General features: G+C 48.8%; 1 protein-coding gene across 4 annotated transcripts in view; it reads right to left on the minus strand.

Moving 5' to 3' along the window:
* Positions 1-12,678: 12,678 nt before the first annotated feature.
* Cabp1 (calcium binding protein 1) overlaps positions 12,679-23,987 on the minus strand; it is a 60,915-nt gene continuing 49,606 nt past the window's right edge. For 3 of the 4 annotated variants that reach the window (XM_087198360.1, XM_087198361.1, XM_013071731.3), the window contains 6 exons: positions 21,003-21,182; positions 17,527-17,557; positions 17,094-17,237; positions 15,756-15,865; positions 15,376-15,523; positions 12,679-13,129 (listed from right to left, as the gene is read on the minus strand). In XM_087198360.1, coding sequence (XP_087054486.1) covers positions 13,104-13,129; positions 15,376-15,523; positions 15,756-15,865; positions 17,094-17,237; positions 17,527-17,557; positions 21,003-21,182 — 639 coding nt within the window. In that variant the 3' untranslated portion in view covers positions 12,679-13,103. The remainder of the gene's footprint in view (positions 13,130-15,375; positions 15,524-15,755; positions 15,866-17,093; positions 17,238-17,526; positions 17,558-21,002; positions 21,183-23,987) is intronic. The other variant, XM_004843655.3, reaches the window with a different exon arrangement.

A 23,987-nucleotide genomic window follows, 5' to 3' on the forward strand; every position in this document is an offset into this window, starting at 1 on the left:
TGAGATGGGGCTAGGTTCAAGAGATAAAAGGGGTAGGGTCTGGCGGGGCATGGTGGCACACACCTGTAATCTCACCACTTGGAAGGCTGAGGCAGGAAGGATCGATGTGAATTCAAAACCAGCCTGAAGTACATAGTGTCTGAGCCCTGGGAAGCTGTCCGTGGAACTGCGATTTGAGGACGAGATGGCATCTCCCTCACAAGAAACACTTTGTAGAAAATGCAGAGGACCTGGAAGGGAACTCTTTTTTTTTTTTTCCAGTACCGGGAATCAAACTCAGGACCTTGCATTTGCCAGGCAGACGCGGTGTCTTTGAGCTAAATCCTCAGCCCTGTGGAAGGGAACTTTGAAAAGATAAAATTCACTGTAATTCCATCCAGAACTGAAACAAGGCTTGCAAATCCAGTCAGGTCCTTGAAGCAGGTTCTTAATACACACTGGTTTCTACTCACGTACTTCTCATTACCATCTTGAGAAGCTGGAAAACAAGGGGTCTCCTTTTTCCTGATGAGAAGCTACAGCTCAGAAGGATTAAGTGATTTGTCCAAAGCCACACAAAAGGAGCACAAATCCTGGTTTTGTTTTTTGGGGGTGGCTTCTAATCCACCGCTTTGGTTCTGATTTGAGTTACTTATCAAACCCAGCTCTACCACATAGCACCACATGACTTTGGGTAAATACTGTAAATTCATCTCTCTCAGCCTGTTTCCTCCTCTGTGAAATAAAATGATGTACATAGCTCAAAGGATTGTGAGAAATAAGACATGTTTTAAACAAGGAAAATATAGACATTTTGTTTGTTTTTCTAAGACTCTTTTTTTCTTTTGGTACTGGGTATTAAACTCAGGACCTTGTGCCTGCAAGGCAGGCGCAGCGCCATTGAGCTAAATCCCTGGCCCCTCGAACATATATTTTTAAAAGCTAGCTTCTTGGGACCATTGAACACATAGCTAAATGCTCAACAAATAATAGTCATAGGCCAGGCTGGTCGCAAACTCTTTGATCCTAGGTATTCCAGAATCTGAGGGGATGTTACGAATTCGAGGCCAGCCTGAGCAACTTAGTGACTCAGGGAGACCCTATCTGCAAAAAACTTTTTTTTTTAATAAAGGGCCGTGCGTAAGGATTTCATCAAAAAGGGAATTACAAAAACCGCAAGTTGACCCACAGCAGGGAGAAGCAGTTCAAGTGCAATATCTGCAACAAGGCTTTCCACCAGGTTTACAACCTCACTTTCCACATGCACACCCACAACGATAAGAAGCCTTTCACCTGCCCCACCTGCGGCAAGGGCTTCTGCAGGAACTTTGATCTCAAGACAAGAAACACGTCCGTAAGCTGCATGACAGCAGCCTGGGGCTGGCCCGAACGCCCGCGGGGGAACCAGGCAGCGACCCGCCACCCCCGTTACAGCAGCAGCCTGCCGCGACTCTGCCGCCTCTGCAGGCTCCACCAGTGATCTCCGCCAAGGCTCCTCCTAACCCCAGTCAGGAACCCTGCGGCAAAGGCAACGCAGACGGGAGCTGGACCTCCTAGTCCAAGCTCCTCTGCAGAACCCAGGGGATGATGGGCCCCGCACTTTAGGGCGGACCAGAATCCTCTGCATTCCTGGACCTTTCGCCTCTTGCATGCATCTGCTCAATGGTTTTGTGTATTATATTCTAAATAGGCGCTAACAATTATGAGAAATTTGGGAGGGTTTGTTCTATGATATTTTTAATTTGGAAAGACTTTTCATTTAGGGATGATGGTGTTTCATCTCGGGATGATGGGAGAGATGGTGTTTATTGTGTTTTTAAAACAAATTCCTGCTGTATTTATTGAGATCTGTATTATTCTCCTTGGGAATGCTGCATCATTTAAATTTTATTATTGTATATATTTCCATTGTGTTGATTCTGCCATCTCAAGACGCCTGCTGATGTCATTTCCTCTTCCCTTGCCATAACAGTGTGTGTATGTTCTATATACACACATATAGATGTGTGTACCTGTAAAGGTGCACTCCACAAATCTGAGCACACACATAATGCATATATACACATATTAGATAAGAGTGGTTCATTATTAATGAATTTGAATTTCAATTTTGATTCTTGCACGTGAAAGTTGATTCATTGACTTTTGGAAATAAATACTTGGAACATGCTTATTTAATCAAAAAAAATAAAAATAAAAAAATAAAGGGCCGTGCGTGAAGCTTAGTGCAAAGGTGCTGGGTTCAATCTCCAGTACAATAGTAGTCATAGTCAAGTACATCTGTAATCTTAACTACTCAGGAGGCTAAGGCAGGAGGATCACAGTTTGAAGCTAGCCTGGGTAATTTAGCAAGAACTTGTCAATAAATATACACAAACAAATAAATAAATGGGATTGGGAAGTAGTTCCATGTGAAGTCCTAGATTCAATCTCCAGTAATTTAATAATAATAATAATAATAATAATAATAGCGGGTTGGGGCCAGGGATTTAGCTCAGTGGTGCTGCACCTGCCTCACAAGTGCAAGGTCCTGAGTTCCATCCCCAGTACTGAAAGAAAAAAAAATAATAGCAGGCTGGGTGTGGTGCCCCCCACCCCCAATCCCAGCACTTTGTAAGCTGAGGCAGGAATATTGCTATGAGTTTGAAGACAGCCTGGGCTCTATAGTTTGTTTTTTGGTACCGTGGATCAAACTCAGGACCTCACCCTTTGCCAGACAGGCACTGTGCCACTGAGCTAAATCCCCGGCCCTGCCTGAACTACATAGTGAGACCTTGTCTCAAAGAAACAAAAAATAATAAAATAGCAGCAGTAGCAGTAGTAGTCATCATCATTGTTGTTGTCTTGGGTGTTTGGGAGCACAGAGACCTAGACTCAGACCCCAGTTTATTCCATGGAGCTGTGTGGCCTCCGGAAAGCCATTTCTCCTCTCTGGCCTCAGCTCCCTCGTCTGTAAAATGGATATAATTATAAACCCACCACGTAGGACTCTTAGAAGTCCTTGACCCAGTGCCTGGCTCCCAACCAGACTTCCATGTACAGTTAACTATGAATCAGACAAGAAGAAATAATTATACCATGTAACACCAGCAATCTGATAAGAGAAGACCATCATGAAGGGCTCAGCTAGGGAGTTGGGAAAAACCCTTCCACTTAAGGGAAGAAAAAATCAGAGGGAACCAGAGTTCAAAAGTGGAAGAGGGAGCAGCTGTTTATGAGCCCCCAAAGGCAATTTCACCTTGACTGGAGCAGCCAAAAAGGGGTGTGTCTTCCTGCCCAGATAAGGATCAAAGAACAGAGTGTGCTATTAATTAAGCCTTGCCTATTTTTAAATTAATGGGATATTCTTCCCCTTAAGGATAAGCTTTAATAAAAGTTCTAAAGGTAAACACAGCAAAGAGGGTGGCACCAGCTTGGGTCTTGGACTTTGAGGTGGGTGGTCTGGTCCCAAAGCCAAGTGTCCTCATGGTGGGGCTCTGGAAATTAGAGCCCGGGGCCAGATCAGAGCCCCCAGAGAGGCAGGAAGCGCACCTGATCCTGCCCCGGTAGGCAACTTGAACCCTTGAACCAAGAAGCATGGCTAGGACTCCAACTTCAGGAGGGAGAATGACCTTGGCATGTCTGGGTTTCTAGGAGGATGTGAGTCACAGAGAAGCCAGCCAGGCTTAGCATGGCTGAGGATGAGAACAGAAAAGGCAAGCACTTTCCCATCTGGGTGACCTTGGCCAAGTCACTTCCCCTCTGGGGTTTTTGTTTTGTTTTGTTTTTGGTATTGGGTATTCGACCAAGCAAGCACTAAGCTACATCCCTACCTTTCCCACTTTTACTTTTTTTTTTTTTTTGGTACCGAGGATCGAACTCGGGACCTTGCACTTGTGAGGCAGGCGGTGGAACCACTGAGTTAAATCCCCAGTCTCCCACTTTTACATTTTAATGTATTTTATTTTTTTGTTTTGTTTTGTTTTGGTACCGGGGATCGAACTCGGGTCCTTGTGCTTGTGCAGCAGGCGGCAAAACCACTGAGCTAAATCCCCGGCCCAATGTATTTTATTTTTCAGTACTGGAAATTAAAACCAGGGCCTTTGCATTGAACTAAATCCCTCAGCCCTTTTTTATTTTATTTTGAGACAGGGACTCGCTAAGTCACTAAGTTGCCCAGGATGAGGTCAAATTTGGGATCCTCTTGCCTCAGCCTCCCAGAGTGCTGGGATTATAGAAGTGTGCCACAGTGCTCAGATTAATTTTTCAAAATTAGAGGCAGGGTCTCAATATGTTGCTCAGGCTGGGCTTGAATATGCAATTCCCCTGCTGTGGTACCCCTGGGTAGCTGGGATTGCAGGTATGTGCCACCATGACCAGGGACAATCTGTGTCATCTACTGTATGCACAAGCTCGACAAGTCAAGTTCCCCTCTACACCTCAGTTTCCTGGCCTGTAAAATGAGGTGGTCACAAAGATGGAATGAAATGATGAATAAAAAGGGCTTAACATACACCCAGCAACATTGCACATGTAAATAAAGCAGCTGCTTTGTTCTTGTCTCCGGAGCTGGGCAAATTAGAGAAACAACCAGATGGAATCCTTATGGCCAATATTTGCATACTGAATAGTAAAAGGCCATGTATTTGTCAGTTGTCCCTCCAGACCAGGACTTCCTGCCGTGCTGGAAATGTGCTATATCTGCACCAGCCCAGAGACATTAAACGCATGTGGCTATTTTTATTTTTTAAAACAGAGTCACACCATGTAGTCCAGGCTGGCCTTGAACTTTGTATCCAAAAAAAAAAAAAAAACAAACCAACTTTGTATCCAGGCTGGGTCTGGAACTCATGATCTTCCTGCCTCGGCCCCCTGAGGCACATGTACTATTAAACACACGAAATGTGTCAGATATAATTTGAGAATGGTTACAAAGAAGTGTATTGGGGGAGAGGTTGGGTGAGGAGGACAGTTTGGTAACACTGCTGTGGATAAAGAAATAAGACTAGAATCTAGGTTTTCCAGTTTCTAATCCTGTCTTTTTTCCCATTTCATGGCAATGTTTGCAACTATGAGCTCCCCGTGGCACAAGGAAATGGTCCAAAGACTCTGCAGTATGGACCTGAGGCTGGAAGAGCCACCAAGCAGGGGCCTGAAGTGCTTCCTGGGCCCCAGGGCTGTGTCCCCTGTACCCCCAGCCTCACAGCCACATGATGAGCGTTTGCTGAGCATATACTATGAGCCCAGCCAGCGCAAGGGTTAGGAGACACCACGGAGAACAAACCACACACGATCCCTGCCCTTGTGTTCCTGCCAGCTAGGGAAGCCAGATGATAAGGAAGTGAACAAATCTCTTTTTATACTTCCAGGGATTGTGTTCATTTATTCAGTAAGTGGTTGTGAAGTGGCTTCTGCCCTTGGGAAAGCCTGAAGTGAACAAAATAGAAAGGATACTCACCATTAGGAAGCTTACACTCCAGTGAGGGCCAGGGGGTGTCGGACAGTAGCAGATGAGAAAGGATTGAAATACCCGAGTGGGGCGGCACATGCCTGTTATCCCAGCACTAGGGAGGTTGAGGCAACAGGATTGCTACAAAATTTCAAGGCCAGTCTGGACTACATAGTGGGTTCAAGTTCAGCCTGAACTACATAGTGAGACCTTGTCTTAAAAAAAAAAAGTATCGAAATAGGTCTTTCTGTCATGTTTCTGTGCCACCCCGATGGTGCACATGAATGTCCCAGTTGATGCTCTCAGAAGCATCAACAATGCCAAAAACAGAGAGAAACACCAGGTCTTCATCAGGCCAAGCTCCTCACTGTGATGATGAAGCGTGATTACACTGAAAATCTGAAATCACTGGTCACCCTGGAGCTGGGGAAATTGTTGTGAGCGATCAGTCTCACATACGGCACACAGCTCAAATTGCTAGGAAAATGGCAGTGGAATATGCTCCCGTCCCACAACCTTAGCTGGCATCATGAGCCACATGAAGCACGAAGCAAGGCAGAAACACACAGGGACGCTGGGCATGGTGGCATATGCCTGTAATCTCAGTGAAGGCTGAGGCTGGAGGATGGCAAATTCAAGCCTAACTTGGACAGCTGAGGGACTTAGTAAGACCCTGTCTCAAAATCAATAATTAAAAAAGGATTGGCAATGTGGCTCAGTGTGAAAGCTCTGGGTTCAATCTTCCAGTACTATAAAAAAAATAAAATATAGGAGCAAAAACACTGGGATTCTTTTTTCAGAGATATATATGCACATATACAAATAAAATGCCTCAATGGAAAAAGATATTGAAATATACAATAAATATAAGTCAGGCCATAAATTTCCTCCTGGTTTTCTTTCTTTCTTTCTTTTTTTTTTTTTGGTACTGGGGATCGAACTTGGGTCCTTGACCTTGCGAGGCAGGTGGCAGAACCACTGAGCTAAATCCCCAGCCCCCTTTCTTGTTTTCTATTTGTTTATTTTGAGACAGGCTCTTACTATGTAGTTCAGGCTGGCCTTGAACTCATTATGTAGCCCAGACTGGCCTCAGACTCATGCAATCCTCCTGCCTCAGGCTCCTGAGTACTGGGATTACAAGCATGCACCACCATACCTGGTTCAGGTTATAAATTTCATATATGCTCTGAAAAATATAAATGAGCTGTGGTGATGGCTTCCTTCTTTTAATAGGTAAGTCAAGAACCCAGGTCCAAGAAATAAGAAGCATCTGCTATTCTAAGAGTGTGGGGGAAAGCATTCCAAAAAGAGAACAGCATTTGTGAAGGCACTGAGCCAAGCCCTCTGCTATCAAGCATGGCCTACTCCCTTACAACTACCGTACAGGTAGATGCAATGATTATCACTAATAATAGGCAATGAGGGCCGGGGATTTAGCTCAGTGGTTCCCGCACCTGCCTCAGAAGCGCAAGGTCCCAAGTTCGATCCCCAGTACAAAAAAAAAGACAATGAGGCTCCAAGAGACAAAGAAACCTCCTCGATGTGTGTACCCTATGGACACGCACCCTTAAAGGATGGCAGAGCTGATCATGATACTCAGACCCCCATCCCCCATGTAGGAAGGACGGCCACCAGTCAGGGCAGGCAGCAGGCACCTCTGGCGGGAAGGGATATTCCAGCCCGGCAACCAGGGTGGCAGACACAAGAGGATCAAGGCCGCCTGGCAGCAGCACGTGGCACAGGCAGCCACTCCCTGGTCATCAAGCCAGAGCCCAGATTTAAGCTGTGATTATCTTGTCACTGTCAATGAGCACTTCTGGCACAGTCATTAAAGAACGCCATGCCAGACTTTCCTCCCCTTTCCTCGAGAGCAAACCAACCGGCCTTCAGACATATGGGTGAGAGGCAACCAGGGAATAACAACAGCAGCAATAATAGTGGTAAAAACTGTCACCAGGCTGCCTACCTGCTGGGACAGCCCCAAGGGCTTCTCATATCCAGTTGTCCCTGGGTATTCATGGGGAGCTGGTCCCCCCAACAAACCTGCAGATGCTCAAGTCATTTCTACAAGATGGCACGGTATTTGCACGCTTTCAATCATCTCTAGTTTACATGCACTATCTAATGGAAATAGTTGTTTTACTGTGTTGTTTAGGGGATCATTACCTTACATCATTCATATTCACTTGTCCAGTACAGATAACAGTTTTATTTTTCAAAACAATTTTTTTGTTTGGTAGTACTGGGGATTGAACCCAGACCTTTGCACTGAGCTATATCCCCAGTCATTTTTTTATTTTTCATTTTGAGGCAGGGTCTTGCCAGGGTGCCAAAGCTGCCCAGGTTGGGCTCAAACCTGTCATCCTCCTGCCTCAGCCTCCCTGAGTGCTGGGATTAGAAGTGTGCAGCACCACACCTGGCTTCCTTTTTTCTAATAGTTTTGATCCGTGGTTGGTTGAATCCATGGGATACCTAAGTGTACCACCTTGTTTGGTTTTCAGAACCCTGTAACATCATCCCTATCTTACTGGTGACAACCCTGAGACACAAAGAGGCTGATAACTTACCCAGGTGACACAGCTCATAAGTGGCAGAGCTAGGATTTGAACCCATGTACCTGGCTCCTGAGTCTATACTGGGTTTTTTTTAAGCCTTTTTATTTTTTTTCATTTTTGATAACTATGAATTTTATTTTGATATAGATTTTTTGTCAACAAATTAAAGAGGAATAATATTGAGTAAATCTAAGAGGGTATTGCTAAATGTGAAAATCATCCATCCATCCATCCACCCACCCAGGCATCCACCCAGGACAGTACAGTATAAAGCTAAGAAGAATACCATCCCCACTCAAAAATTCAGTGTAGTTTTCGAAAGGGACTTTGAGAAGTTTGGTTCAGTTGATTATAGTGTTGGGCCGGGGATTTAGCTCAGTGGTTCCTCTGCCTGCCTTGCAAGCGCAAGGACCCGAGTTCAATCCCCCGTAGCAAAAAAAAAAAAACAAAAAACTAACAGTTGATTATAGTGTCAAGTAGATTTACAACTATTGCACTTATTCTGCTTACAGAAGGTCAACATTTAAGAGGGATTTTTTCCCTCTGGTAAAGATAGGTTTTCAGAATGCTCAATATAAGATGTTACAACTACACAGGCAAAGATATAAAGCTCATATCCTGTTCCATGCCTCTGCCCCTTACTGTTGATGTACAATTTATTGCCAGTGAGCATTTAGTTTGGATAATGCTTTCAGCCATCCACTTCTCATGAAGTTACTTTTGAGAGAAATTTGATGAGAATTTTCTTTATACTCTCTTTTTTACTCAAAATGTGGAAAACACAGCTGTTAAGCCTTTTTATTATAAGACAAGGCAAACAGGAAACTTCACAGAACAAATAGACAACCTAGTGAATTATTAGAAGCTGAACATCATTTTAACCACCTACTGGTCCAGAAGTAGACCAGACCCCTGCCCCCCAGAGACCCCATGGCTGTCCCTCCCCCTTCTTCCCAAAAGCAACTGCTGTCCTGACCTTTGTAATAAAAATCCCTGCGTGTTTATGGTTTCTCCCCACCCAAGTGCACATTCCTGGACACCATCACTGTCATTCAGTTGGGCTCATTTTCTTTTAACTTGCTATCTTTTAAGTCTCTTCTACTTTTTATTTGAGAGAGAGAGAGAGAGAGAGAGAGAGAGAGAGAGAGAGAGAGAGAGAGAGAGACTCGGGATGAAACCCAGGGCCTCATACATGCTAGGCAAGTGCTCCACCACTGAGCTCGTAATTCCCCTCCCAGCCCTTTTTGTTTCTTATGCTTGATCTGTTGAAGAATCCCAGTCATTTGACCTGTATAGTTTCCCAATCTAGATTTTGCTGCTGAGAAAGTGTTCCTCTGCCCTAGAATTTCCTACACATTGCCTGCAGCATCTCCAGGCATGATCAGACTCAAATGAGATGCTTCCACCAGCCCCAGGCCCCAGGAGGAGGTATTTGTGCCCTTCCATCCAGGCACCTAATATCTACTGTTCTGTTTTATAATAGGAGCCTGTGCTCTTTTTTTTGTGCATGCTAGGCAAGCTCTCTACCACTGAGGTACACCTCCACTCTTTTTTATTTTATTTTGAGACAGGGTCTTGGTAAGCTGCTCAGGCAAGTCTCAAATTTGAGATCCACCTGCCTCAGCCTCCTGAGCAGCAGGGTTTACAGGTGTGTGCTATATGCCTGGCTAGAGCCTGTGTTCTTGGGCACTGTGACCAGATGTTTCCTGGCTATCTCCAGCTGCCCTGGATTTCTTCCACCCTCTGCACAGATCTGTCCCCAAAGCTGAGCCCATTGCAGGCCCCAGGCTTCCTGCTGTCGCAGACTCAGAAATAAGGAGGCAGGTAGCTCCACCTGAGCCTTCTATATCCTGAGCCTCCATATCCTGCAGTCTGTGGTGAGCTTGGGCCCTGCCTTCTTGTTGGGTGTCACCTCTCTCTGCTCCCTCCCCAGGCCAGTACATGGGACAAATGGACTTCTGTTTTGTTTCCCAAGGAGGCTCGGCTGTCCCTTTTCTCTGGGCCTTTGCACATGCTGTTCCCTCTGCCATAAACACTCTTCCTGCCCACCTCTTCTGACTGCGCATTGCTTATCCATCACAGCTTAGCAAACCTGGCTCTCTGCCTTCCCTCTCCCTTTCCCCACAGAATGGAATGGGCACCTTTTTTGGGGTGTGTGTGGAACTGGGGACTGAGCCCAGCACGCTTTTTTTTTTTTTTTTTTTTTTGAGACAGGGTCTCACTAAATTGCAAAATTGCCCACACTGGGCTCAAACTTTTGATCCTCCTGCCTTAGTCTCCCAGAGTTGTGGGATTACAGATGTTTACCACTATGCCTGGTTAGAAGAGGGAGCCTTTTTTGTACCTTCTGGCGCCAAGGCTAGCCTAGTTATTACATTACCCTTGTCTATTTTTTTGCTTTTTGTTTTTGAGATAGGGTCTTGCTAGGCAGTTCAGGCTGTCCTGGAACTCTCTATATAGCCCAGGCTGGCCTCAAACTCATGGTGATCCTCCTGCCTCGGTCTCTCAAGTGCTAAGATTACAGGCATGTGGTACCACGCCTGGCTTGTCTGTTTTCTTATCTATTTCCCCTACCAGAGTCTGAGCTCCTTGAGGACAGGGACCCTGGCACAACACCTGGGACATAGAAGAGGCTCAATAAAGATCAGTGGGGGCTGAGGATACAGCTCTGTTAAAGTGCTGGCCTAACATGCATGAGGCCCTAGGTTCCACCCCCAGTACCACAAAAAAAAAAAAAAAAAAATCATTTGAACGCATGCGTGAATGAGTGAATGAATTTAGACTTTACAAGTCCCAAGGAAGAAAATCAGGCTCAGTTTAAGTTCTTTCTGGCAATAAGCGTTCTTCTAATGCTCATGCGGCTCCCTACCAGGGAAGGTATTAAAGCAGGGGGACAGGGGAACAGGAAGAATTCCTACCTAGGAAACTGCATCTCAGTTCTTAAAAAAGCCACAGAACTCTTTCTTCAGACAATCTTACTAGGAGCCCTAAACTACAACACAAGGGAAAGGGAGGAGGAATTTGAGGGCCATGCATTGGAGGAGGCAGAGCCCCAGCCCTGGCTCCCCCTGTCCCGAACACTAAGGTTCCTCTGAAGAGTGGCCTAGCTCTAACCTCAGCTGCTGTGTCTGTTTTTTTGGGAGGCCACACGCTGGGGACAGAGGTGTCCTAGCTTACTCCTGACAGTGGCCTGTCCCCTGGTGCCCCCAGGGGCCAACCCTGCCAGCTGACAGAGATGCCTGCAGGTTACCCTCCCCTCCCACCAATGGCGCTGACCTTGTGAAACAGCATAGATCGGGAGTCTCTGGGCAGAGCTAAACTGGTACAGGGGCAGGCAGGGCTGCAGGCCTGCCTAGCAGGGCACAGAGCCAAGGGCTTAGCCTCAGAATTGGATTATTAGAGTGAATTTGGAGCACTCAGCCTCACGGGCCTCAGGGACATGGGGATTACCTGGGCCTCTGACTGGGCCCACAGTCCATCCCATATCCCCTGCCAGGTCTGAGGACAAGCATCCTCCCTCTATTGCAGCACAGGGGGGAGGGAGGCTCCAGCCTTTAGCCCCACAGCCTGTCCGAGTTGCCTGGACACACACCTGCCTCCCACATGCCTGGGACCTACAGCGGACCTCTTCACACTGTGGTCCACCGACTGGCAGCATCGGCATCCTCTGGGAACTTCATAGAGATGTAGATATGGAACCACAATCACTGGAGCGAGGCCCAGATCTGTGGTGTAAGAAATCCTCCAGGCCATTCTTATACACGCTAAGGTAGAGTACCCATGGCTGGACTACACGGGCCACCACAAATTACCTGCCCAAGTACTCCCCAAACCTGCTCAGCTCCCAAACTTCTCCTGCCTCCTTCAATCCTTCCCTGGTAGGAATTAATTACAGTGATTATAATGGATCTAGTCTATATTGTCATATGGCACAATTCCACCGCATTTGCGAACAGCAGCCCCCGGAAGGACACAATGCAATACCCTAAGTGTGCTTACTCTCTCCTGACTCTGTCCTTTATTATCCCCGTATTTTTATTGGTTCTGAGATCACCGGGCTGAGGCGAGCTGGGAGGGCACATGAGGAAACTGAGGTTCAGAGAGGTGACACAGCTGGCCCAAAGTCACATAGCAAGCAAACAGGGTCTGGCCACTGGATAGCCTACTTTCCATCCCAGTCGAAGATGGCAGCTGTTTCAGCATCTGTCTCCTCTCACTCTCTGGGATTTCCTCCAGGGCAAAGTACTTGTCATCACTTCCTCAGGAAATCCTTCCCCAACCTCCCTAAAGCAGCCCAGGTATTAGATCTGCTGGAGGTCCCAGCATTCTTCCTTTATAGCAGGCTCCCCATTTGTAATCACATATGGATTATATGTTTATGTTGTGTCTATTTCCCTGACCAACACGAACACTCCCGGAAGTCAGGATATGGTGCAGACCCTGCTAGACACTTATCCACTAGTCACCCTCCTCTTACAGAAACTGGTAAAGAGGGCACGTGCATGCTCAGCTAAATAACATCCCTCAGTCTCCCTCGTAGGCAGAGGTACTAGGTTTTGGCTTATGAAATGAGTACGGAAGTTTCTTGGTATATAACAGTTACTCGATAAATGTGAGATAAATGCAGGAAACTTCAACCAGTTCTGGGCATACAGGTGGTGCTCAGGAAATGGGTTCATTGTCCAACCAGGCCCAAGAAGCCAAGACCACCCCGGCTGTCATTCTCTTGGAACTATTTTTATTGGTTCTGAGATCACAGGGCTGAGGCGAGCTGGGATGGGCACAGAGCTAAGCAGGGCAGCAACAGGCTTTGCCCTGGGGCAGACATGCTGTGTGGGGTCTGCTGGCAGGCTCCCTGGCCCACCCAGCCAGCAGCGGCTGGGTACGTGGCACTTGGCGCCTGGCACGACCTCTGCTGGCTTGGCACTGTGGCCTCCTTGTCGGTGGGTGCCCCCTTTTCCAGTTGCAGGAGTTGTGTGTCTTTCACAGTGCGGAGGGGTGGGGGTCCGGGGTGGGCACCTCCCCGGTGCAGGCAGGCCCCATCCGCCAGTACATCCTGGGCTCGGGGCGGCTTCGGCTCTGGCTCCTCTTCTCCCCTCCCCACCTGGGGCGCTTGGCAGTCCTGGTGGGGCCCTTGAGCCTCAGCGGGACATCATCCGGACAAACTCTGCAAGGGTACAGGAGCGGTGGGGAAACAGCAGCAGTCAGGGTCCAGCCCGGGACAGCACTAGGCACCTACACCCACTCTGCCCTCTCTGATCTATCTTCCACACAGCTTCCGATCTGTACAGTGACCTCTGTGGCAACCTCCATGATGTCAGCGCACTGACGCGCATGGCCTCAGGGCCTCGCCTGATCTGGCCCCACTAACACTGCCAGCCACATCGCTCCTGTGCACCCCCTCCATGCTGCGACCACGCAGACCTCATCTGCAGAGTTCAGACGGCTTGTGCTTTCTGCCACCCCTGCCATCTCTCAGCTTTCCTGCATCCTTTGCGTCTTCACTTCTTTTGTTCCCCCCTACACTTTGTTTTTTTGAGTTGGATCCAGCAAGACTGATTTCCCTTATACCTTCTGGCCCCACACATGCATAGCCTCCCCCACCGTCAACGTCCCACCCCAGAGTAGTACAGTTGAATTGATGCACCCACACTGACCCCTCTCTATGACCCCACATCCACCTTTACTTTAGGGTTTGCCCTCGGGGTCGAACATTCTATGGTTTTAGACAAACATACAATGACGCGTATCAGCTAATATGGTATCAAACTCAGTAGTCTCACTGCTTGAATCCTCAGTACTCTGCCTATTTGTCCCTCCCCTTGTCTCAACTCCTGGTGACCTCTGATCTTTTTCCTGTTTCAATAGATTTGCCTTTCCCAGAATGTCACAGAGCTGGAATCACACAGGGTGTAGCCTTTTCAGATCGGCTTCTTTCACTTAGTCACATGTATTTGAGGTTCCTCTGAGTCTTTTCATGCTTGATTGCTCAATACTTTTTAATGGTGAATAATATTCCACTGTCTTCCATACACCACAGTTTATTTATCCATTCACCTACTGAGGGACACCTTGATTGCTTCCAAGTTTTTCCAATTACGAAGAAAGCCGCTCTAAACATCTATGTGCAAGTTTCCACGTGGACATAAGCTTTCAACTCATTTAGGTAAATGGCCCTCCTTCTTTTTCTCCTGGTGGCTTCCACCCATATTGCAGGGCTCCACTCACTTTTTTTTGGTACCAACGATGGAAGTTGGAACCTTCCACTTTCGAGGCAGGTGGTGGAACCACTGAGCTAAATCCCCAGCCCTCCACTCATTTATAACCTCCTCTTCCCTACTTCTCCCAGCTTGGCACAGGGGGCCCTCCACACTCCACATCCTGCCCTACTTCCCCCAACGCACCATGGACTCCACTCCTTTCCTCTTTTCCTTGCTGGTCTTGGGCTCCTCAAGGTAGGGAACGAGTATCAGTACATAGCTGGTGCACAAGAAAGACATCTCGGTAGAATCCATGGGCAATGCCAGGCTTTCAGAGAAAGGCCATTGCCTGCAGCATACAGGTAGACTACATGACTCAGGGTGACCCGAGATTTTTCAGATCTGACGGTAGTGAAGCCATCTCCCCATCCATGCACACTCTCCACCTGGAAGGCCAATTACTTCCCCAAAGACCTCCCAACTTTGTGTTCTGGACACACTCACACTCTGGCCCATTTTATCTTGTCTTTCTGCTCAGAATGCAAATTCCAGAATCCAGGGTCAATATTTTACTTTTTTGTCCCGTATCCCATAGTATCTGGAATGGTGTCATGAACAAGATTACATAGTGGATGAGATTCTAGACCTGGGTTTGTGCCCAACTCTGACTCCTAACAGCCAGTCTTGAGCAAGTTGTATTATTTCTCTGAGTCTCAGTTCCCTCATTTGTAAGAGGAGGCAATAAGAGTCAATCCCAGAGTCATTGTGAAATTAAATGAGATAATATATATACATTCACTTAGTACAGTGACTTGTATATAAGTGTGCAATAAATGATAATGATCATGACTATTAATGCTTTTTTTTAAAGACATTGAATATTAGCTATGTGTCAGGTGCTTTGTTATGCAGGAAATACAGAGATAAAAAAACAGAGCTCCTTGTTCTCTGAAATTTCAAGGTTGAGTTGGACCACAGCTACAATCATCAATTGGGAGACAATGTAGAGAATAGCAGTGAACTGGAGTGCTTATTCAGAGATGGTGAATATCGGATAAACAGGCATCTGGGCGGATGAAGAGGGATGAGGAGGGAAAGGCAGGACAGTAGAGAGTCCGGCTGGATTGGTGATTGCCTGAGGGATACACAGGTGGAGGGCTCCATCCATGACCACCACAGGCCTGCTTCGTTCCCACTGTCAAGCCCCACCTACCTTCAAAGTCCACTCGTCCGTCCCCATTGAGGTCCACATCTCGGATAATTTCCTCTATGTCTCGGTGTCCCACCTGATGGCCCAGGAGCTTCCTCATGGCCTCGCGCAACTCACTGGTGCTTATTTCCCCATCGCCATTAGTGTCAAACTAGAGAGGACAGGATGGAGGGGACAGAGCCACAGCATGGAGACTGGAAGCCACAGATCCCAAAGTGAAGATCCTTCCGTGCCGTCAGTGTCCCTCTTTCCCGAGTCCCTTCTCTGTCCAAGTTCCTTCCCCTGGTCTGGGGCCCAGGCCTTGGGCTTCTCTTCAAGTAGGCACCATGGGACTGGAACTCAAACAGTCTGCCCTCCCCTGCTGGTCCCTGACCCTCACGCACCTCTCGAAAGGCATCTCGCAGTTCCTTTACTCCAATCATATCTGCTGTCTCTGCCAGGAGTTTTGGCCCCATTAGTTCCACGAAGTCATCAAAATCCACATGGCCACCCACTGGAGGAAGAGGAAGGGCAAGGTCACCCTCAACACATCCATTCCCCATCTCCACCCAGGCGGGTGCAGGGACTGCCACCCCCTTCCTGATCTGCCTATCTTGAGGTCCAGGGTATAAGCAAAGGGCAAATGAGGACGGAGAGGCGACCACAGATAGGTGACACGTCAAATACTGGCTCAGGGGAGTGGCCAGGGGTTGAGTAAGGGGACAGGTCAGGAAGTGGAGGGGAGGAAGGCACTGACACGCACCGCACCGTGGGAAGGCAGAGAGAAGCTGTGAGTACCTGGCTCACCCGCCCCAGCCTTCCCCTTGCTGTGCAGAGCCAAGCTCAACTCCCACGTGGCTCTCTCCAGAGGTCCAAGGAACAGAGAGCTGGCACCCGCCAACCCGCTCACGGAGCTTTCACCCAGTGATTGACAGGTGTTGGGGGAGAATCCCAGCTGGAGAGGTGGGCGGGGGGAGAACTTGGAGGTGAGCATCCCATAGCAATTCCCTGAGCTCCTCAGAGGAGCCATCCAGAGAGGCAGCTGGCTTGACAGTGCGCCCTGTGTGGACTCCTTCCCTCCCCACCTCACTCCCCTCTCCCTATGATTCTTTCTTTCACCTCCAAACACCTTGCACTTGCACCGCTATCAAGAGCACGCAGACTAAGACAGAGGAAAAAATACGACAGCAATTGCGTCCTTCTGGTTGTTTCGACACATCTGACATAGTGCCGCCCCTACGTGTTTCCACCTCTTTTATTCAGTGTGAATTGGGTTTGTACCTGGAGCCTAAAGCAAGCTTTCGGCTGGTTCCTGGTGAGCCTTTTTTGTGGGGGGCACTGGTGATTGAACCAGGGGCTACCACTGAGCTACATCTCCAGACTATTTCAATTTTTTTAGTTTGAGGCAGGGTCTCACTAAGCTGTCCAAGCTGAACTCAAAACATGTCATCCTCCTGCCTCAGGCTCTTGAGTAGCTAGGATTACAGGTGTGTGCTACCATGCCCTACTCTCTCTGATCCTTTGTGTTGCCAGCCAGGTACAGTATTGGGCTCTTTGACATATATTCCCTAATTCCTGTGCTCCTCTCCCTTATTGCAACCCTCATAGACAAGTTTGAAATTGGAGGCTCAGAGAGGGTAAGTAGTTTCCACCAGATCACAGAGCTGGAAAGAGATGGATGCAGAACTGGAACCCAGGCTTGTGTGAGCAGAAGGGAAGAGATGCCTCGTGGAGGGACTCACAGTTCATGTTGATCTGCTGGGACAGCTCAATGAGCTCCATCTCGGTGGGCATGTAGCCCATGGTGCGCATGCAGTTGCCCAGGTCCCGGCAGTTGATATAGCCATCCTTGTCCTTGTCGAATTCTCTGAAGGCCTCTCGGAGCTCTGAGGAAGTGGACAAAGGTGGATGGGATTGGTGGTAGGACCCACAGTGTCTCTGGGGACAAAGGCGGCCCAGGGCCCAGCTGCTGGGAGAGGTGCACTCTGCATCCTCCGGGACTCAAGGGTCTTCCACTGCTCCAGGCTCACTCCTCCAGGGGCCTTGCCACAGCAGGTCCCCATCTGTCTCCTAATCCCAGGAGGCCAGGGTGTCTCTGTCTTTCTTCCCACCAACCTCCCTCCCAAACACTCCTGGAGGGCTAAGCAGCCCTTTCTCCCGAGGTCTCAGTTTTACCTTCGATCTCTTCTGGCCGCAGTGATCTATCCTGAAACAGAAGAAATACATCCTATTAGCAGTGGTGAGGGACTTGGGAATTATAGGATGCCCATCCAGTGGCAGCATCCGAGGGGCAGCAGTCACTGGTGGGAGCTGATGGGAACAGAGCAGAAGTTTGTCCTTGAAGGGAAAAGTTACAGCCCCAAGTGTTCCACAGGCATGGAAGCTATCTGGCCCCAGACGAGAGGGTATCCAGGAGCCTGGGCGAAGAATCTCTGCATCCCCCAGACCCTTATTCCACATACAGGAATGGGCCTAGAACACAGTGGGTCCAGAGGCAAAACCTGTAAATAAAACAGGGTCAGGGGAGGTCACCGCAGAGAGGAGAACACCACCCACCCAGTGACACCAGAAGGAGCAGGGAAGGGGAAGCCTGCAAGACAATGGGAGAAGAGGAGTGGCAGGGGGAGAGAAAGTGGGGAATGCAAGGCGCCCTCAGAGGGAAGAAGGAGGAGCTAGGGGCCATGGAGGCAGAACTGGGGCCGTGCCCTGCCTCCTGGGCACCATCCCATCTTCCCGTTTGACCTGTCCCTATACCTTGTCCTGTCTCAGGACACAGCATAGGACCCTGGGGGCTGCCAGTGTCTCTGGCTGCTGCCAGGTCCCAAAGCATACACTGCTAGCCTCCAGCAGGGCCCAGGTCTCCTTGGAGAGTCAAGGAAACCCTGGGTCCAGACATCAGAACAGATGGTAGAGAAGTCTCCAAAGAGCAGGCCCAGAGGAAGCATGGGGCAGGCTCCGGATGGTGCCCCAGGCCTAGCCAGAAGGAGACAGATTGGAACGGGATACGGGTGCCCATGTTCCAGCCCTCCACCTTTGGGAAGGAAGGACGTGAGGCAGGTGTGGTCGCCACAGGTGACTCACAACAGGTGTGGGCACCTGCATACAGAACACAGGCACTTGCCAGGCTGTTCCAGCCGTGGGGCTCGGCTGGGTGCAGGCTGCGGCTGCCCACTTACTCCACACTGGCCCCATGAGAGGGCCCTGGCCCCGGAAGTCTGAGGATCGTGTGGAAGGGAAGCAGCTCTGCTGTTGAGAGTCTGTGTGAGCCTGGGGTGGCAGCCTGCTGGCTCCCAGGTCCCCCGGGCACCTTTCTAGCTGAGGGAAGGAGTTGCCTGAAGGGACCTTTGTCTCTGGGAGGTGGTTGCTGCTAGGGGACTTTCACTTAAAAGGCTCCTTGTAGTGTTTGACACAAGAGTTTACTGTTCTAGACAGGCAGGTATGTTCCTAGACTTTCTCAGCTGCCCAAAAAGATGTTTTTTTCAATGTGCTGTATTAGCAGAAAGTGAAAGTGAGGGCAGTTGTCACTCAGTATTGGTGGGGGCTGTGTTCCAGGACCCCCTGTGGATCCTAAAATCTAAGGATGCTCAAATCCCTTTTATAAAATGGTGTGTCGCCGGGGATTTAGCTCAGTGGTTCCACCACCTGCCTCACAAGCTCAAGGTCCCAAGTTTAATTCCTGGTACAAAAATAAATAAATAAAATAAAATGGTGTGTCATTTGCATATAGCCTATGCACATCTTCCTAAACACTTTAAATCATCTCTAGATGACTTGGAGTTCCTAGTGCACCGTAAATGCTATCTAAATAGTTGTTATACTGTACTGCTTAGGGAATGGTGATGAGAAAAAGTAGTCTGTGGATGCTCTGTACAGATGCAATATTTTTAAAGTAGTTTTGAAGCCGGGCATGGTGGCACATGCTGATAATCTCAGCCCTTAGGGACGCTGAGCCAGGAGCATTGCAAGTTTGAGCCCAGCCCGGGCAACTTAGAGAGACCTTGTCCCAAGATTAAAGCAAACAAGGCCAGGGATTTAGTTCAATGGTTCTGGCACCTGCCTTGCAAGCGCAAGGTCCCGAGTTTGATCCCCGGTACCAAAAAAAAAAAAAGATTAAAACAAACAAGAAAGTAGGCCTCACAGACACCAACACCAGCATCTTGATACTGGAGTTCTTTCTCAGCTTCCAGAACTGTGAGGAAATAAACTTTCATCTTTATATTTAAAAAATTAAAACAAACAAATAAAAACAAAAATGGGAGAGCCTGAGGATGTAGCTCATTACAGAGGCCCTGGTTTCAATCTCCAGTAATGAAAAAAAAATTTTTTTTAATCTAAAGTTGGTTGAATCCACAGAACTCATGGAAAGAGGGCCAGGCGTATGTGTGCATGTGTGTGCACACACACACCTGTGCAAAGGGTACCTGCTATGACCAGCTTCTCTCCCACCCATCAGGCTCCTCAAAGCCCACAACTTCTCCACGGCACAGTTCTGCAGGGCTGGCAGGATGGGTGCTGCTGACTCTCGCTTCAGTTCCTCCCACACCTCTTGTATGCTCAGAGCCCAGGGAACAGCAAGTGAGGCACCTTGCCCAGTGTGCCTGTGGCCAGAGCCCTGGTGACTGGTCCTTGCAGAACAGTGTAGGGCGTGTGCTATGCTCAGGACAGCTAGGGATGCCTGCCGATGTGGCAGGGAAACCGTGTGCCCCAAGAGGGTCAGTGGAAAGATGTACATGCACACTCCTTTCCCACAATTTATGCAGCTGGGGAGAAGAGCTTGGCCCCTAGAGTCAGACAGATCTGAGTACAACTAATAGATCTGCTCCTTCCCAGCTGTGTGATCGCGGGCAGGTCACTTCTGTTCTCTGAACCACAGTGGCATCCTCTGCAATATGGCCTGATACTAGTACCGACCCCACAGGCCTTTATGCACAGTCTGTAAGACAAGACATGTAAAGTGTTTAGCATGTGCCATTTAATAACTGCAACCTGAAAAAGCTGTATCTGTAACATCAGCCTCTCCCTCTTCCCTGTGACTCTTCACAGAAGACTGTCTAATATAGCAGCTATTAGTCACGTGTGGCTATTTAAATTTGACTCAGAATGAAAGAAAATTAACTCAGTTCCTGTGTAGCACTAGTCACATTTCAAGGGGTCAACAGCTGTATGTGGCTAGTGGTTACTGTAATGGACAATACGGATTTTAGGGTTTTTTCTATCACGGTAGAAAACTCTACTGGACAGTGGTGCATATCCAGAATTATTCCAAGCAGGATGTTGTTAGGTCACACTATTTGACTACTCGACTACATCGACTAGCTGGTCCCTCGGTTTCCTCATCTGTAAAATAGGGAGAACAAAAGTACCTACCTCTTGGAGTTGCTGAGGATTAAGTGGGGCTGTCCCACCAACACACTCAGCCCAGTGCCTGGCACATCATAAGTGCTCTACAGAATTTTACCTGCTAGCATTATTTCTTGCTGGTGAACATGGACTCACTTTGCAGCCAAGAAGGGGAAACTTTGGGGATCTGCTTTGAGGAGAATCCACTGGGGAAAACAAAGTGCTGGGAACAGAACTCCCTCTTCCTCCCAGTGCCTCGACTTGCCCTGTGAAGCCAAGTTTATTGAGCTCCACTGGGCCAACTTACGTACAGGCTGCCTGTTCTCGGCGAAGCCCTTGCGCAGAAAGATACAGGCAGGGCCGAGTAGGTTGTGCATGATGGCGCAGTTCTGAGCCAGCATCAGGAACGGTCCGTGGAGCTTGCCACTGGCCACCAGCCCCTCCTCACTGGTCTGCACCACCATGTAGCTGCTCTTCTCCTCTTGGTGCATCTGCAGCCCGCACCAAGCAAATGCAAAAGAGAAGCAGGCCATCACCTGCTTGCCCACATAGGCCCTCCTGGCCCCACCTGGCTCTTGGTCCTGGTAGGGGTCTCCTTAAGAGGAGATGCTTGCAGGTTACAAAAGCCTCAGGGAGCACAGGTCCAGGCAGCACAGCGGTCCCACAGGTGGAGACACTGATCCTTGACTCAAAGTTGTCCCAAGGAGAGCTGGATGTGATGCTCTCTTGTGTCACAAACACACACGAACACACACATGCACACGCATATGCACACTGACACATACATAAGCGCAGAATCACACACTCAGGTGCATGCAGAAGCTGAGATGGAGAAGCAGACAGAGGGAAACTCTGTCCTAACCAATGGGACATGTTCTCTGGGGGCATAATAGAATAATGTCCTTTCCCTCAAATGTTCCAAATGTCCCAGCTCATCCCTGAGGCTACATCCTGCCTCCCAGCTCCCTCATGGGCTCTGACCCTCCCCTGGTGGGATTCTCCTGGGAGGCTGGGAGAGCGATCAGAGCTGACAACATGGAGAACATGCTGAGCTCGTTTGCCGAAATATAGGTTGCAAACCTAGGTGCTATTGCTGCCACAAATGAAGCAGGGAGGTTGAAAGAGGTGGGGATGGGGACAAAATGGACACTGTGTGCTCCATGAAATGGGCAGCACCACTTAGCTCCAGCCCAGTGTTGCCACCTCTCCGGACCTAAAGCACCAGGCAGGGTGAATAAGACATGCCTGTGCTTGGATTCCACCCCGCTTGTGACCTCAAGATCAGACAGGCTCCCAGCAGTTCTTTCCCTCTCTCCTGCCTTCCCTGGCTCCCTGCCCAGCCTGCTGGACCTCCAGAGGCTGAGCCAGGGGCCTTGTCTGCTGACTAAATATAGCTGTGCTCCCAGGCCCCGGCCAATCCATCCTCCTTCCCTCAGGTTCCCATGCAGCTATAAAAAGTCAGCACTGCCCACAGACCTTCCCCCTAGGACCCCAGCAGCACCTAGACACAAAATTAGGTGCCACCCTGGCCTCCCCAGCATGCTCAGTGCCTCTCCAGAATTCAGGTCATGGCTCTCTGTCCTCAGCCCTGCACTGGGTGTTCTCCCCTCACTATAGGGACCTGAAGCACTCTTCCCAAGGAGGAACAGAGTAGCTAAACTCCTGAGGGCTGTCTTAGTCTGAGAACCCCGAGCTGCAGGCCCTACCCTCCCATCCAATTAATTCCATTTCTAGCCAGCTGCTTGCTGGTCACTGAAGGCCATGCCTAGGATGAGATCTCAAGACCAAGGGCAGCCTGTCCTGCCAAAGGATGCTCCCACCATCTTCTCGTCCTTCTCTCCCAAGTATTTTTGCCAGGGGGCAACAGAGGGAGACTCCTTTCCAGCCCTAGAGAGGGAGGAGCAAGAAGTATTCCAGTTCTTCAAAGGAGAACAGTGATTCGGACCCAAGGAGAAGTAACTCAGTCCAAGCCTCAAATTCAATGAGCATGAGAAGGGTCAGTTTTAGGAAATCACAGAATTTAAGAGATTACCAGATAGACTAAGGACTTATTCTAGCTTGATGCCCCAAAGAGGGAAAATTCAAAGCCTCCACCACACTCACACTTCAGGCCCCAGGCACTGACCCAGAGAGACCTTCCCAGCTGTGAGTAGGCACTGAAGGAAGCCTGGGACTGGACACGGCCTAGCTCCAGGGAACAATCTTAAGAGATGTTTGCAGAAAATCAGACTTTTTGTTTCTGGCTGAATCTCATGCACTTGGCTCAGAATGAACATAATCCAGGAAGGAGGAGGCAGCAGGTGGCACAGAACTCTGAAAGGTGGTTTAATATGCTGGCTTTAGACACAGTCTTAGGGACACGATCTATCTCTGCCACTTGCTTGCTGTGTGACCTTGGGCAGGTCACTTTAGTTCTCTGTGCTCCAGTTTCTTTCTCTGATAGTCAGATCTACTGGAGGATTTTTTTGAGAAAGAAATGAGCTACTGCTCATAAAGTGCTTTGCATAGTGTCTAGAACATGGTAAGAGCCAAATAAATGGAGTTGCCATAGTGATGACAATGATAATGATGACAATGACGATGATGGTGCTGGTGGTAGTGATGCAGTTTAAGAGATGCTGGGTGCCAAAAGGCATTTTCTTCCTGCACCAGAGGAAGAGGGGGGAACATCTGTCAATCAGGAAGAAAATGAGAAGGATGGAGAGGAATCTGCTCCCACGAAGAATGAGCCAGTGTTGGCTGGGGAATTTCCACTGCATCTCTTGATCATAACACTGCCTGGCACCAAGTTGCCCCAGAAGCTGCAGCTCTTCTCTAGCCAGTGATGGCACCTGACAGCCTAGTGCTGCCCAATTCAGAGTCTGGAGCAGGCCATGTCTCACCATTACTAGTTCCCCAGCTGCCACTCAGGAAGCCAAGCTACTGGCAGACAATGTCACTCAGCTCTGAAGGAACATGTCCCAGGCATGGTGTGGCAAAAGGAAGGGCCAGCATCCCTCATGACCTTATGGTGCTCTAACAACACAAGCTGGACAAAGCACACAGGTCCAAACTCCCTCTCCCTGAGGGTTCAAGGAGAAGTGGAAGGATATAAGTGTGGGGAGGTAGAAGAGGGGAGTGCTTGCACTAATTGGGAATTTGGACAACATGAGCTTGAAGGTCAGATTCAGGAATCTCTGACAATATTTCTGAAAGCAGGAGATAGAGGGGCAGCCTCTTCTGGAGGGAAAAAGAAAAATAAAATCCCATCTCTGATTTCACGTAGCCCAGGATCTAAATCCCAGCTCTGTTTGCTG

This window comes from Heterocephalus glaber, unplaced genomic scaffold (assembly GCF_053883595.1).
Source record: "Heterocephalus glaber isolate CG9 unplaced genomic scaffold, H.glaber_assembly_v1.0 deba00001687, whole genome shotgun sequence".
In the NCBI taxonomy this organism is placed as follows: Eukaryota; Metazoa; Chordata; class Mammalia; order Rodentia; family Bathyergidae; genus Heterocephalus; species Heterocephalus glaber.